Raw genomic sequence first — 15,917 nt, 5'->3', positions numbered from 1 at the left:
TTCTCTTTCTCGTTTATATGGAACTAATTTTACCACGCAATTAAGGGTGTGATCAAATTTCAGGCAGAAGCAAAAATTGTTTAGTGATTTTAAATTCATATAAGTTACTTTATATCTACAATAGCGAGAAGCCGAGAAGTAACAATACTCGAGAAAATAGTATAAGTGCACAAACCGACTTAATATCATGGTAGTGAAAAAAGTAACAATTTTACCACATCAATCATTATTAGTAGGGCGGTCAATCAAGAGCAAATAAACCAAAATATAATTTCAAACATGTTATGCCAGTATCAAATGTATATTAATTGGGGTAAAAATTTATCTACACCTGATATCAAAGTATATTAATTTACCATGATCAAAAAATTTAATGAAATAAAATATATATTTTTAATCATAAGTAATTAAGTGAGAAAAGTAGTGAAACACACGTTATGGTATAAACTTCGGTTGCAGTTAAGTGTTTAAAGTTGCCGTAGTAATGCCTTAGATGATATGATAGCATGATGCTCACCCGCCAGTCAGACGCGTGAACGTGTGGCATAACAATCATCTAAGCTTAATTAATTAATCATCTCCATACAAAGAAGAAAAAGGTCTTTTGGCCACACTATTTTGGCTACAATGACCCAAATAGAATAAATTCATATGATTATTTAGGTTAAATTTAATAATTTATGCTTACTTAATGTCATTTCTATCTTTTCTTCTCAAAGTTTATCTTAATTTAAAATTATATAATAGAGGTTATAATAATTTTTACATAAATGTGATCAAATTTAGGTCAAATTGGTGTGATAATTTAGCAACTCTATGCAAAGAGTATGTTTAGATGGAGGATTAGGGCAAAATTAATGCCCAAAGTTTTGGGGGTCACTCCAAATTGTATTGGCTGGCTAGGCATCCACTTTACACATATTTCAAGGCAATAAGTGCTTTGAACTTGTAATGATGATTGTTTATAAATAATTGCATATCTTGTAGGCTGTAATAAAGCACAAAGTCATAAATAAGGTTGTTTTCTTTTGGAAAACTTGATTGCTATCATCATTCTAAATTTTTGGTTCTTCCGGAATTCCCACTTTAATTTCACATTCTGCAATAAATTGAAACCATAATACCTGTGCATAATGAAGATGGATTAAGGCGCTAAGCTTAGTTGTACTTGAAGATCTTTTAACATTCCTTAATTACCCCAACTAGGCAACAACCAAACATAATACTCACTCTGTTTCAATTTGTTTAAATCTATTTCCTTTTTAGTCCGTGTCAAAATGAATGACCTCTTTCCTAATTTGGAAACTAATTCACTTTATGAATGATTTACAGCCACATAAATTTTCAAGGCTTATTTTGAACCACAAGTTTTAAAAGTCTTCTCTCTTTCTTAAATGTCGTGCCTTTCATCAAATGGGTTCATATATATTGAAATGGAGGGAGTAGGATTTTTTACATGTGTAGCTAACATATAGGAATTATTTAAGTATAATAACTATCCTTTAATTTTATTACAAACAGTAACTATAAAGTATTTGTATTTACAGCTCGTAGCTATAGAGGTACATGTATTTGACTCACTGTATTTTTGGGCAAACATATGTATTTTGATTGTATGTGTTGTTTGACTGATCTATATGCATATGTATTTGGTTGTCTGTATTTTGGAACTGTGTTTTTAAATACACCCGAATACACGCGAAACAGGTAAAACATAGTTACAAATTATAATTACAAAAACAGTAGTTACGATTGGTTAGAAGGTTAGAAACTATAGTTGTTTATGTAAGTTACCCAACATAATATATCTATGAAGTAGTTAAACTTATTCTTGCCATCTTGGTATAAAGGTTTTAATTTTCTACTCAACATAAATTTGAATTAATGGAGTCACGAATGAACTTCATATATATGATAATTAAATCCACAAAAGAAATGCTACACCTCTGAAATTATACCTTATTTGAAATTATAACTTATTCTTAAAAATGTATTCTTGTATCGTAAAGAAAAGATTTTGGATGTAATCCAATCCAAAAGCTAGCTCATGAGAAGAGGATTGTCTAAATCCACATATGTGGAACTTTTTCACTCCTCAACATATATGAATCACATTGCAAGTTGAAGATCACTAGTTAGATTGTTAAATATATTTGATATATAGAATAATCAATTTTCTGTTAGCTTTTTTCCAAAGAACGATCATTCAAGAAAGGTCCATTTTATCACTTCTTCAAAACGCACTACCGCGCTACATTACAAAATCTCAAAAAATCACAAGTTATTTTCAAGTAGTGACTCCTCTCTTTATCGAGTCCCTATATATATATCATTCCATTCTCCATCCTTTCGCACCATCAAAAAAATACTTATTCCTCTTTTACTATAAATCTCTCTTTCACATTTGATCGATCACAACAATATTCTAGCTTTCCCACTTCGAAAAGAGCAAAAGATTATATCTAATTTGCTTTTCTTCTTTTCCCTTGTTCTTTCAAAAAGCAAAAAAAAGATGATTCAAGAGCTCTTTGCAGGAAACACTACACTTATAGGAGGAGATAATATTTCAAAGCAATTCAATACCACTCCTTCCTCATCTCCTCTTTCTTGTACTACTACTTCTAACTCCAATATTACCCCTGCAGCAGCAACTGCAAGTGCAAATGCAAGTCCATCTTCGAACTCAGAAAATATTAGATGCCCACGTTGTGATTCTCCCAACACTAAGTTCTGTTACTACAACAACTACAACTTAACTCAGCCTCGTCATTTCTGCAAGACTTGTCGTCGTTATTGGACTAAAGGGGGTGCGTTACGTAACGTTCCTATTGGTGGTGGCTGCAGAAAAAACAAGACCACTACTGGCATCACCACAGCAAAATCAAGTGCTGCAAAATTGAAAAATTCACTTCCGTTTGAGTTTATTGGAAAATCAGGCATTTTTGGAGGGTTCGAACAGGAAATAACACCTTCCAACAATAACCCTTTTCTTTTTTCCTCACCTCATCAAAATCATAATCCTCTTATTTCCTTACTTAGAGGAAATCATCAAAATCTTAATTTGCAAAATTGTGGTGTTGTTAAGGAAGAACAGAAATCAATTGGAGTTAATCAGCTTCCTTCTAACGGATTTTCCAGTTTGTGGAAAAATAATTATGGGGAAAATGGTACTATAGTTGGTGAAGTTCAAAGTACAGGATTTCAAGAACTATATCAAAGGCTTAAAGCGTCAACAAGTAGGTGCTACCCTGATCATGCACCATCATCATCAATGATTTTGGAGTCGGCTCCAGTGGCTGGAGGAGAATTGGGATTTTGGAACCCTAGCTTTTCATCATGGTCTGATTTGCCCACAGCAAGTGGTTCATATCTTTAAGGGACAAAAAATTAATTACTACTACTACTAGCTTTCTTATTTTTTTTAGTACTACAGTAGGGTCAAGGTTTTCTATATTAATGGGGCATCTTCTGGTATACTAGCATATAGTCTCGGGATAATTGGACATGGTTGTGGGTTAGATTTTTTTTCTTTTCCTTTGGTTGTTTTATGTTTGCGTGTGATGTGGCGTGTTTCATCTCTGAGGATCAATGTACTAAATCCAAGAGCTAGCTTCTAGCACATGCTGATAGAATTTAGCTTTGGGTTTTTTCCGTTTTCCGTTGCATGAATTAATTGGCCTTACATTTTTTAGCTTTCCTTTCTTACAACAGGGAGAAATGATTTTTTGATCTTTTAGAAACTTTTTTTTTAGTTTAATGATCCTTTTGCAAGATATCTTCATTTTTTACACAGAAGAAAATGTTATTTTCTTCTATTCAAATTATAAGAGGTCAAGAGATTTTATTTCCTCTTTACAACAAACAAGTGCTAGCATTAATTGGACATGATTTGGTTGTAGTTTAATATAAGCAAAAGTATTTAAATTAGTTGTAGCTCAAAAAGGTATTTGAAAGTAAATGAATTTCACTTGGAAATAAAAAGTTAGAAACTTTTTGAGTGAAAATTTGAAATACTTGTTAAATTTGTTTTCAAACTCTAATTTTTTTATTTTTAAATTTAAAGTAGAAATAATGAACCAAAACACACTTATTTAAGATTATTTTTAAATATATTAAAAAATGAAATCTATGGTAGATTTTTCGACTTGTCAAGAACTGTGAATTTTATTGTTTATGATCCAACTCTTTAACTATCTACTCCCTCTATTCCAAAATGAATGAGTTTTTGGTGTGACACACCCCTTATCAAAGTTAATTGATGATATTAATTAAAGGATAATTTATTAATATTACCATTTTACTTTCCTCAAATTTCCTTAAAATTAGAAATAGTCCAATATTGGAGTTGAAAACTCATAAGAGAGAACATTATTGTGGAAAAAAATTAATACATCTTTGATATTTATAAAATTTATTTATAGAAACATAAAAAGAGTACTAAAAATTCATTTACTTTGTGATTGAGAGAGTAATGCACTGTCGAATTTCGTACTCCGTCCGGAACAAAAAGAGTCTCCACTTAGGCTTTTTTTCTTGAGCCAAAAAAAGTGTCCACTTATCAAATTAATAAAGAATTAATTTTATTTTTTCAGATTTGCGCCTATTAAGTGCTATGTGATCAAATCCAATACTTATTTAATTAGGGGCAGTTTAGTCAAATCACCTCTTTTTGTGTAGGAGTTAGTATTTTCTTAAAGAGTGTGTAAATGACTAAGTGAACACCCTTTTTGATCCGGACGGAGTAAGTTGAGATGAAAATTAAGGAAAAATATATTTGACAGAACCACAAATGACACAACTTGGCACAACTCCACCTTTTTAGGGATATTAGTGTAATTCCACATGGCCTTTGAGGGTGTACCAGTAAATTCCTCTTTTTTCTATTCCATGAATACCCTTCCTGAAAAGTTAGAGGGAAAAGTCAAAATAATTCAAATTTTACTCTCTCTTTCTTCAAGACCATAATTACTCTTTTCTTCCAAAAAACATTCAACAAGAAAAAACGTGCAATACACCTATTCCAAGTACATATTTGCATGCCTATATTTTTTTTTTAAAATAAGACTCCAAAAATATCTTCATTAGATAAATCAGATAATTATTAGATGCAACATATTGTTGACATGTTGAAAAAATTCAAGCTCAATCCAATGGCTAAGGAATTTTTTCTTCCTTCTTATAATAATCGTGGTGGTGATCAGATGCTTCTCACTAACTTTGTACCGGCTAATAAGACTGATGGTTTTCAATATAACAGAAGGGTATAGATTTCATTTTTTTTTATTCTGATTAAAATTCTTTGTTCTTATTTTTTTATTTTTTTTTTGGAAATTAATGTTTTTGCCTGTTTTCTTTTATTGGTCGATTCAAAATTGAATTAGTGCAAATTAACTAAGATTAGATTAGGATTGAGTAAAAAAATTGCTAAGTGTTGATTTAATTTCGTCAATTTAAACAAAATATATGTAACAAGTAGTCAACACTATGATTGGGATGAAAAAATGAATCAACTAGAACATAATCTAATCTAAAACCTAACGTTCTCTTCTCTCTCTACACGGAGGCCTGAGGGCATAGCCATTGCTGCCACAACTAGTTGACTTTAACTAAAACATTAAATTATCTCAATTTAGCTAAGATTATATAATTGAGTAATAATTAGCAAGTTTTGATTTAATTCAATAACTTCTTTTTTAAAAAAAAAAAAATAGCGGATGTAACAAGTGTTCAACACTATGGTTGACTTTAATTGAAACATAGGATTGATTCAATTTAGCTAAGTATTATGTAAGATTACGTAAAACAATTTGATAACTATTGATTCAATTTCATCAATTTATAAAAAAAAAATGTAGATGTAAGAATTTGTCAACACTATGGTTGACTTTAATTGAAACATTGAATTATCTCAACTTAGGTAAGTATTAGATAGAATTAAGTATCAATTAGTAAATTTAGATCTAATTTAGTTAATAAAACAATGGATGTAACAAGTACTCAACACTATGATTGACTTTGATTGAAACATTGAATTGCTTCAATTCACCTAAGTATTATATAAGATTGAGTAGCAATTAGTAGCTTTTGAGTTAATTCTATCAATTTTAAAAGAAAAAAGTATATGTAATTAGTAGTCAGTACTATAGTTGACTTTAACTGAAACATTGAATTATCTCGATTAGTTAAGTATTAAATGGAAAAAAGTAACAATGAGCAACTTTAGATCTAATTAAATCAATTTTTTTTTTAAAGAGTGGATGTAACAAGTAGTCAACACTACGGTTGACTTTAATTGAAATAATGAATTATCTCAATTTAGCTGAGTATTAGATAGAATTAAGTAGCAATTAGTAAGTTTATAGCTAATTCAATCAATAAAACAGTGGATGTAACAAGTAGTCAATATTACGATTAACTTTAATTGAAATGTTGAATTGCTTCAATTTAGCTAAGTATTATATATGATTGAATAACAATTAGCAACTTTTGATTTAATTCAATCATTTTTTAAAAAGTAGATGTAGCAAGTAGTCAATACTATGGTTGACTTTAATTGAAACATAGAATTATCTCAATTAGTTAAGTATTAAATAGAATTGAGTAACAATTAGCAAGTTTAGATCTAATTCAATCAATTTAAACAAAAACAGAGGATGTAACAAGTAGTCAACACTATGATCGACTTTCATTAAAACATTGAATTCCTTCAATTTCTCTAAGTATTATATAGGATTGAATAACAATTTGCAACTTCTGATTTAATTCAATCAATTTTTTTTTTTAAAGTAGATGTAACAAATAGTCAATACTATAGTTGACTTTAATTGGAACATTGAATTATCTCAATTAGATAAGTATAAAATAGAATTTAGTACGTAGCAATGACCAAATTTATATCTAATTCAATCAATTTAAACAAAAAATGTAGATGTAAGAAGTAGTCAACACTATGGTTGATTTTAATTGAAATATTGAATTGCTTCAATTTAGCTAAGCATTATATAGGATCGAGTAACAATTAGCAACTCTTGATTTAATTCAATCATTTTTTTTAATAAAAAAGGTAGACGCAGCAAGTAGTCAATATATGGTTGACTTTAATTGAAAAATTGAATTATCTCAATTAGTCAAGTATTAAATAAAATTGAGTAATAATTGGCAAGTATTGATCTAATTTAATCAATCTAAACAAAAATAATGAATGTAACAAGTAGTCAACACTATGATTAACTTTAATTAAAACATAAAAATTATCTCAATTTAACTAAGTATTAGATAGAATTGAGTAGCAATTAGTCGGTTTAGATCTAATTTGGTCAATAAAATAGTGGATGTAACAAGTACTCAACACTATGGTTGACTTTACTTGAAACATGAATTGTTTCAATTTAGCTAAGTATAGGATTGAGTAACAATTAGCAACTTTTGATTTAATTCGATCAATTAAAAAAAAAGTAGATGTAACAAGTAGTCAATACTATCGTTGACTTTAATTGAAATATCAATTATCTCAATTAGTTAATTATTAAATAGAATTGAATGACAATTAGCAAGTTCATATCTAATTCATTCAATTTAAACAAAAATAGTGGATGTTACGAGTAGTTAACACTATGATAATGGTTGACTTTGATTGGAATATTTAATTATCTCAATTTAGGAAAGTATTAGATATGATTAAGTAACAATTAACAAGTTTTGATTTAAGTCAATTATTTTTTAAAAATATGGATGTAACAAGTAGTCAACACTATGGTTGACTTTAATTGCAATATTAAATTATCTCAATTTAGTTAAGCATTAGATAGGATTGAATAATTGAAACGATACAAAGAGACGTAAGAAGTAGTCAACGCTATGGTTGACTTTGATTGAAGTTGAATTATCTCAATTTAGCTAAGCATCAACCATTATTAAGTAAAAGCTTTTCCAAGTGTTGATTCAATTCAATCATTTAAAAAAAAAAAAAGTGGATATAACAAGTAGTCAACACTATGATTGACTTTAATTGAAATGTTGAATTATCTTAGTTTTTCTAAGAGTTAGATAAATTTGAGTACCAATTAGCAAGTTTTGATTTAATTCCATCATTATTTTTTTAAAAAGGATGTAACAAGCGGTCAACACTATGATTGACTCTAATTGAAATATTAAATTATCTCAAATTAGCTAAGTATTAGATATGATTGAGTAACAATTATCAGCTTTTAATTTAATTCAATCAACTTTTTAAAAAAATAATGGATTTAACAAGTAGTTGACATTGTGATTGACTTTAATTAAAACATTTAATTATTTCGATTTGTTAAGCATTAGATAGGATTAGATCGAGTAAATATTTTGTAAGTGTTGATTTAATTCAATCAATTTAAGAAAATAAAAAAATAGTGATGTAACAATTAGTCAACACCGAGTTGACTTTAATGGAAACATTGAATTATCTCAATTTAGCTAAGTATTAGATAGAATTGAATAACAATTAGCAAATTTCAATTTACTTTAATCATTTTTTTTAAATAGTGGATTTAACAAGTAGTCACACTATTATTGACTTTGAATTAAAGATTTATTCTAGCAAGAATTTAGATAAGTATTAGATATAATTGAGGAACAATTAGAAAGTTTTGATTTAATTCAATCAATTTAAAAAAAAATGACAAAAACTGGATGAAACAAGCAATCAACACTATGATTGACTGTAATTGAAATGTTGAATTACTTCAATTTAGCTAAATATTATATAGGATTGAGTAAATATTTTTACTAAGTTTTGATTCAATTTAATCATTTTTTATATAAAATAAATGCAATTCCGTCAAAAAATTAGACAATTTTTATATGTAATTTAGGACTTTTTTTCTATTGTTTAAAAAATATTTATAGGGTACATTAACTTGTAGTTTGTATTGATAGACCATATATATAGGTTGACCAAATAACTAAATTAAGTGTATGTATAAATTATAGAAAAATATTAGAGGGGAAAAAATTGAAGTGAATCTTTATCCAAGATAAATTTATGAGTTTTAGGTGTTGGAAGAATGAAAAGCTTAAGCATATTATGTGTAATAATTATTTTGTCTTGGACGAAAAACATTTAGAGTGAAATATCACCTATTAGAGTTAAATCTTCGTTAAGAATAATTGAAACTTTTTAATAGGATTCCGTCATGTTGTGCCAAATAGCAGCACCCGAAAATTAAAGGCGAGAAGGAGAAATAACTCTTAAAGATGTCTCGGGAGAATGAATGAGTTAGTGGGAAGAATATATCTTCTCGATTGACTCAAAAGTCTCTTTTGTGGACTGCAGGTGTCGAGAGTGGTCGAGACAGATTGATGAGTATCTGTGAAGATTCTAATTTCCTTTGAATGATAAGTGATCCAAGAGACTCCTCAAAATAGCAATTTGAAAACCAAAGGATTCCACATGCAGCTTTTAGCACTTTATGTAAGACTGTGCCATTGCCTACCAGCCTACCTACCCAGACATGTTTATTACGATCTACCATCTCTCCTCGTGTCATCAAATTATTTTTGGCCTTTACAGGTTACAATTTTTTTTGTTTTTTGAAAATAAAATTTGGGCATTCATAAATTTGAATATTGTAAATAAAAGGCAAAAGGGTAAAACATACCTCAAATTATTCGAAATAGGTCAAATTTATCATACGTTACGTTTTTGGCTTGAAAATGACCTCATTACGTTTTTGGCTAAAAAATGTCCTACAAATAGCCAAATAGCTCAAAAATACCCTTCCTACTAACGGTTGCTCTAAAATAAGGGAAATGAAACAATTTTACCTTTGAACTATACGAAATGGAGTATTTTTGTCCTCCATTTAAAGCTCAGGATAAGTGTTCTTACTTGTAAAGACTTGAGCAAAAACTTATATTGGAAATTATTTACTTTGATTATTTTAAATTACAAATTTTATACAATGCCAATTTATATTTTTTAATCTAAGTGTCAATTTTATTTTTTATATAAAGTTTAATTAGCAACATTAATTATTCAATTAGATACTTACTCTATTGTTTTCTTTCAACTATTGTATCGGCCCTCGTCTAAACGTAATTGAGATGACTTAGAGTTACAATAAGCATTATAGCGTACCAAAATTTAATTTAATTTAGATTTCTCTTATCATATTATTTGTAGAGTTTGTAAAATAAAACCATTATTATTAATGTAGTGAAATCAATCTTTAAATAGTCACTTAAGAAAAGATACATGATATCACGTGCAGAGATAATAACTCATACCTAATGCTTAAGAAAGAAAATAGTATATTTCATCGTTGTTCATTTGTTAAAATAGAAAGTTTTTATACTACTTAGTTTCTTGACTCATTTTCTCTTGTTTTTGATCAACCGTTAGTAGGAATGATATTGTTGAGTTATTTGGCTAATTAAAGGAAATTTTTACCCAAAACATAATGGAGGGTAAAATTAATCTATTTTAAATAGTTTAAGGGTATTTTTATCCTCTTCCCTAAATAAAACCGTAAATCATAGCATTGCTTAAAAAGAAGTCTTTAGTTCCATTATGGCAAGATTAAGGAGTCACAAAAATCAAAATAACAAATTTGTTCATCTCATTTTATAGGACACATTTAATTCAAAGTTTAAGAAGTTAAAGTCCAATGGTCAAATCCCTCCAAAAAAATTCTATTGTTTTACAACTAGTTATTAGTACATGTTTATAGTTTATAATTATGTATGCAAAAAAATCAATATTGCCCATCTTATTTTCGTGATCGTAATTTTTTTAGCTATAGTATTCTCATAAAAGATAAAATCTCTGGTTTCACAACATGCATCTCTTCGTAATATTTTATATTGGGAAAGGTTTTTCAAGTAAATAAAATATTAGTCATTTGTTGTAATACAATAGCTTAGTTCTTGTTGTTAAATATCTTATTGATAGATATGACGATTTAAATGATTTAGTTCCAAGTTTTTAAAATAGTAGGCAAAGTTTTAGAGTAAACTTAAAACATTTAATTAAAAATGAAAGCTTGGAAAGGAGATTTACTACAATATTCCTAATGTCATGCTCTTACAAGGAAATGATGAACCGTTCCAAATATTAATTATAAGTTTTTGCCACATAAAGTAATTTTCTAGTGGTTGTAAAAAGGTTTGGTGAAGAATTAAAATTAGTTAGGGAAAATACAAAAAAACCCCCAACGTATACTCGGATTAATTATGACACACTCAACCTTTGCGGGCGACCTATTACCCCCTAGCCTTATTTTTTCTGTATTTTTATACCATTTTTTGGCTGACGTGGGCACAAAAAAAAATTGCTTAAAAGAAAATAGTTACATTACTTCGAGAGGGATCATATCATAACAGGATTACTTATTTGACCCGTTTAGACTCATTTAAGTTTTAACTAAACCAACACAATTGCTTAAAAGAAAATAGTTACATTACTTAAAAGAGAGAAGAATACAACAATGATAAACTATAGTGTACATGTGGGACATTATTAATTCATCACTGGGTGCACGGAACATCAAGAGTCAAGACACCCCAATTCCAAAGTTTTGGATACTGTCTAGTGTCTGGTCACTAATAAAATAATGTTATTACATGGTCAATTTGGAGCTGGCATTTACAGTGGAACAGGGACAACTCTTAAAGGACGCAATCTCGCAAGTGTAATGCCAAACTTTTCTTCCACATCCAAATCCTCTAGTGCAATATCCCCTTCAGCTTTCCAATCAAATGAATTCAACAATGAACCCAACATTACAGAAACTGTTCTGGTTGCCAAAGGTAACCCCGGGCAAATTCTTCGACTGGCACCAAATGGAATGAGTTCAAAATCTTGGCCACGAACATCCATTTTTGAACCCCAAAATCTCTCAGGCTTAAAGGTGAGTGGATCCTCCCATATAGCTGGATCACGGCCTATTGACCATACGTACACTAACACTAGAGAGTCTTTTGGAACAAAATAGCCACACGCCTCAACATCTTGGTCTACCTTTCGAATCAAAAAGGGTACTGGTGGGTGTACCCGCAAGGTTTCTTTCACTATGCACTGCAAATATGGGAGACAAGCAACGTCGGCCTCTTCTATTGCCTTGCCTTTGCCAATAACTTCTGCAAGCTCAGCTTTAGCTTTTCTCATTATGTATGGTTTTCTCATGACCTCTACCATTGCCCATTCTAATGTATTAGAAGTTGCGTCAGTTCCCGCAACGAAAAGGTCCTGCAATATAACTAAATCTAATCGATGCCAAAATTGATAAATTGGAAATTTGTACTTACAATGGGATATATCATTGTGACATTCTCGTATAAATTGATGCTTATCATAACTCTTTTCCTTACAAACTAGCTAGCTCTTATAAGGTAGCAAGTACATAATGGATCCTTTTACAATTAGGCAGTAAATAGTTATATAATATGTATTCTTATCAACATAAACAGAAAAATGTGCAGGGTATACGACTAATATCCGTTACACTAAACGGGTGTTCGGTATGGAGGAAAACATTTTATGGAAAACTTTTTGCAATTTTTCATGTTGGGTTGATAAAAAAATTTCGAAAATATTTTTATTAGCAAAATAAGTTCCTTAAAAATGAGAAAAATAACTTCACTAGTGGAAGAAAGGAAAACAATTACCACAAGTGGCATTCCGCATCAATTGCATACACCTCACCCTCCAACACACCTCATCTTCACCCCCATCCCCACCACCCACACCTCCCACATCCCATTTTATTTCTCTAGATTATATACAAATGCTTTTAGGATGATATTTTTTGCTTACGTATTGAACACAAAAAATATACACTCCAACTCATTTATTTTCCTTGGAAAACATTTTCCAGATACCGAACACACCCTAAATGTGATGAATATATCTCCGCAATTTGACCAAAGAGGAAGGCTAAATTGAATCCAATAACATACACTAATAAAAGTTAAACGCAGATCATAGGAAAGAAGTTGAATGTACCAAAAAAAAAAAAAAAAAAAAAAAAAAAGGGAGGAAAGAAGTTGAATGTACCAAGCATAACCGTTCGATGTGATTTCTGTCGATTGGCTGTGGGTCTTCATTGCTGATATTTAACAAAACATCAAGAACGTCAGTGCTACTGCTAGTTGCAAATCCCCTTCTTTGCTCGAATCGTTCATGTATCTGTTGGGATATATATACTATTAACCATGTGTTTGGATATATTATTTATTATAGAACAATTATTTATTCATTGTTTAATAAAGAATTAAATAGATCATGTACTAGTATGTGTGTCCTTTACTTATATAGTAGATGATTTAGTGTATAGAGTTTAGCTTATACACGGAAGATTAAATCGTCGGTTTTTATAAGTATAAAATTTATGTTCACAATCTAAGATGGAATTGGACAAAGCCATCGGTATGATTGTAGCCAAAGATTAATATAATGTATCTTCATTATGGAACGATAGTTCCATCTTCTTGTGCTAAGACATTTTGTATGTATTGAACGGACCAAGTAGAGATAAGTGTTTTTTATGTCGAATATATAAAACAAATTCTCTAGTTCATTAAATGTACTTATACTCTTAATCTTGATATAATTATTATGATCAATGTGATTTGTTCATTATTTTGATTTATTAAAAGGTACGACTCAATTGCGGGTCTATGTATTCCTGGTAAATCGAATAATGGCAAATTACATTTGTGAAGTAATAATTAGTTAATACGAAATCCATGTCTCGACTTTGAGATTGATGATACCTTTATGGATGCTTATAAGTCTCGTATGAAAACCACTGCAGGTGGATTTTGTATCCGTCACATGATATAAGTTAAGCGGAAATATAAAGGATTCAATTAGTCAATGAATTAAATTATCAGTAATTTGATTTAATTGATTGGTATCTGTAATCTTAACGTGGGGAGTTAAATAAGATTTAATGAGAGATTTCGAAATTGAGCGAGGGAGTGCGATTACGATTTTTTAGTGGAGTAATTCGTAATTTATTATGGTAAGATTAATTCGGATATTTCGAATTAATTCCATAATAGGAAGCCTCGTTAATTAAATTCGTGGTCCTAACGTGCCGAATAATAAAGAATTAAATGGAATATTATTTCTTGGTGGAAAATAAAGACCCATCGGGTTTTGGAAAAGGGTAAAAACCCAAAACCCGTAGTTATAAAATAAGTGGGTCTTATTCCATGCTAAGGAGGGTAAGGGTTTTACAAGGTTCTACTTTTTTCCATAGAAATTCTCCCACACGAATTTCACAAATTCCGTATATTCGGGTTACACGAGCGGAAGACCCTGGGCCCGGGGATGACGATCAACCTGGATGGTGTGTGCTCGTGGTTGAAGATTCGATTCTTGATCGCGGTCGCGCTTGAGAGATAAAGTATCAATTTTATGTTTGGTTAATATCTTGATTATGTGTTGTCTATATTACATGCAAGTTCGATCCTGGCTATTTGCTTCCGCTGCGTATGTCTGTATTCCATCAGTATCAGTCCCTCAATTTGTTGAAGCAACTTACCAACATCCTTGAATTCTTTACCTGAATTTGCATAAGGGTCCACTACATCCTTGGAAAAAATGGTATTCGAAAGTAAATTCATAGAGGTCTCAAAAGTAGCTTGGCCTATATTCACTGCCTCACCAGTTTGGCTACACCTATCGCAATAAGCAATAAGATCTTGGATCTTTCGGGACCTGAGGATATATAGAAGCAACAAAATCAACTTCTTTTAGTAACCTCGAAATGACTCAATATATTGGGTGAAAATAGTGTAACCGGATGGGTCAAAATGCAACTCAAACATACAAAATCAACTTTGGAGATTGAAAATTATATAAATTTGACTCAAGCAAACTTAATTTGGGTGAGGTCAGATCATGAAATGTTTGTTGATTTGACTCGTCCAAGTTTGACTTAACCGACTCATTTGCCACGTTACCTGAGATGTTGCTTTGCATCAAGCCTGCTGCCAGAGAAGATATTAGAATTCAAGATTTTCCTTAGGCTTCTCCATCGATTAGCGACTGGTAGCCATACCACAGAGAATTGGCAGTGATTTAGTGCATATATTGCATCTGGAATTGTTCTACTTGAAAAGGCCAAATCTTTCTTTTGTAAAACTTCTTTGGCCACGGCTGATGAAGATGTAACCACTGTAGTTATTCGTCCGAATCTGAGGCTAATTATTGGGCCATATTTGTCGGCAAGCTTTGCAATGGACTGGTGAGGTTGACTACCAAGAAGAATGTTGTGAAGATTTCCAATTAAGGGTAGGGGAACTGGCCCTGGTGGGAGTTTTCTGTTACATCTGTTGCTTATAGCTAGCCAACGAATGCACTGAAGCAAAGTCCAGGCAAGTAGTAATCCACCTACAATGGCTACATAATCCATTGTTTACTTCTGTTTTCTTGGCTGAACAAGTTATGGGGTGCCTTACATTATTTAATGGTCATTTATGCATTGAAGGTCTTTTTTTTTTTTTTTTTTTGCTTTATGCATTCAGTATTTGAAACTCAGTTGCTCGACTAATAATCATTCAACAATTGATGCGTATCTGTCTTCTGCTGACTGTGACAGATAAAATTCGGGGATAAGATATCAAGCAATTCAACACCACTGCTTGTGCCATGTGAGCCGCCATCATTATTCATATATTCAATTTTCTTATTAATGGGGACGGGAGCTCTTGAAATTTAGGATTATAATAGTACTATTTTTAACATGGTTTCAAAATATTACTACAACTTTTACTTTCCTGTTTCATTTCCTTTTAACAAATCTTCATTAATATATGTAGCAAATAACAAAATTCACTGCAAATGAGTGCACTTAGTACACTTTTAGTTTGAGCAATTGTATAAAGGTCCGTACTTTGCTTTTTGGTTTTGCTGCCGGTGTTGGTGCAGTTTT

The 15,917-nt window shown here is 30.5% G+C and overlaps 2 protein-coding genes across 2 annotated transcripts; one reads left to right on the top strand and one right to left on the bottom strand.

Moving 5' to 3' along the window:
* Positions 1-2,340: 2,340 nt before the first annotated feature.
* Positions 2,341-3,658, top strand: LOC132046942 (dof zinc finger protein DOF2.4-like). Its single transcript, XM_059437789.1, has one exon. The coding sequence runs from the start codon at positions 2,513-2,515 to the stop codon at positions 3,374-3,376; it is 864 nt and encodes a 287-aa protein (XP_059293772.1). The 5' UTR covers positions 2,341-2,512; the 3' UTR covers positions 3,377-3,658.
* A 7,734-nt stretch (positions 3,659-11,392) lies between these two features.
* LOC132046941 (geraniol 8-hydroxylase-like) lies at positions 11,393-15,623 on the bottom strand. The gene is made up of 4 exons (XM_059437788.1): positions 14,947-15,623; positions 14,498-14,701; positions 13,031-13,163; positions 11,393-12,223 (listed from the first exon to the last, which is right to left on the bottom strand). The coding sequence occupies exons 1-4, from the start codon at positions 15,396-15,398 to the stop codon at positions 11,621-11,623; spliced, it is 1,392 nt and encodes a 463-aa protein (XP_059293771.1). The 5' UTR covers positions 15,399-15,623; the 3' UTR covers positions 11,393-11,620.
* Between the last annotated feature and the right edge of the window lie 294 nt (positions 15,624-15,917).

The sequence above is a fragment of the Lycium ferocissimum genome, chromosome 2 (genome assembly GCF_029784015.1).
Source record: "Lycium ferocissimum isolate CSIRO_LF1 chromosome 2, AGI_CSIRO_Lferr_CH_V1, whole genome shotgun sequence".
NCBI lineage: Eukaryota > Viridiplantae > Streptophyta > Magnoliopsida > Solanales > Solanaceae > Lycium > Lycium ferocissimum.
Note: the sequence above shows the minus strand (reverse complement) of the source record. Positions and strands in the feature narration are given on the sequence as shown.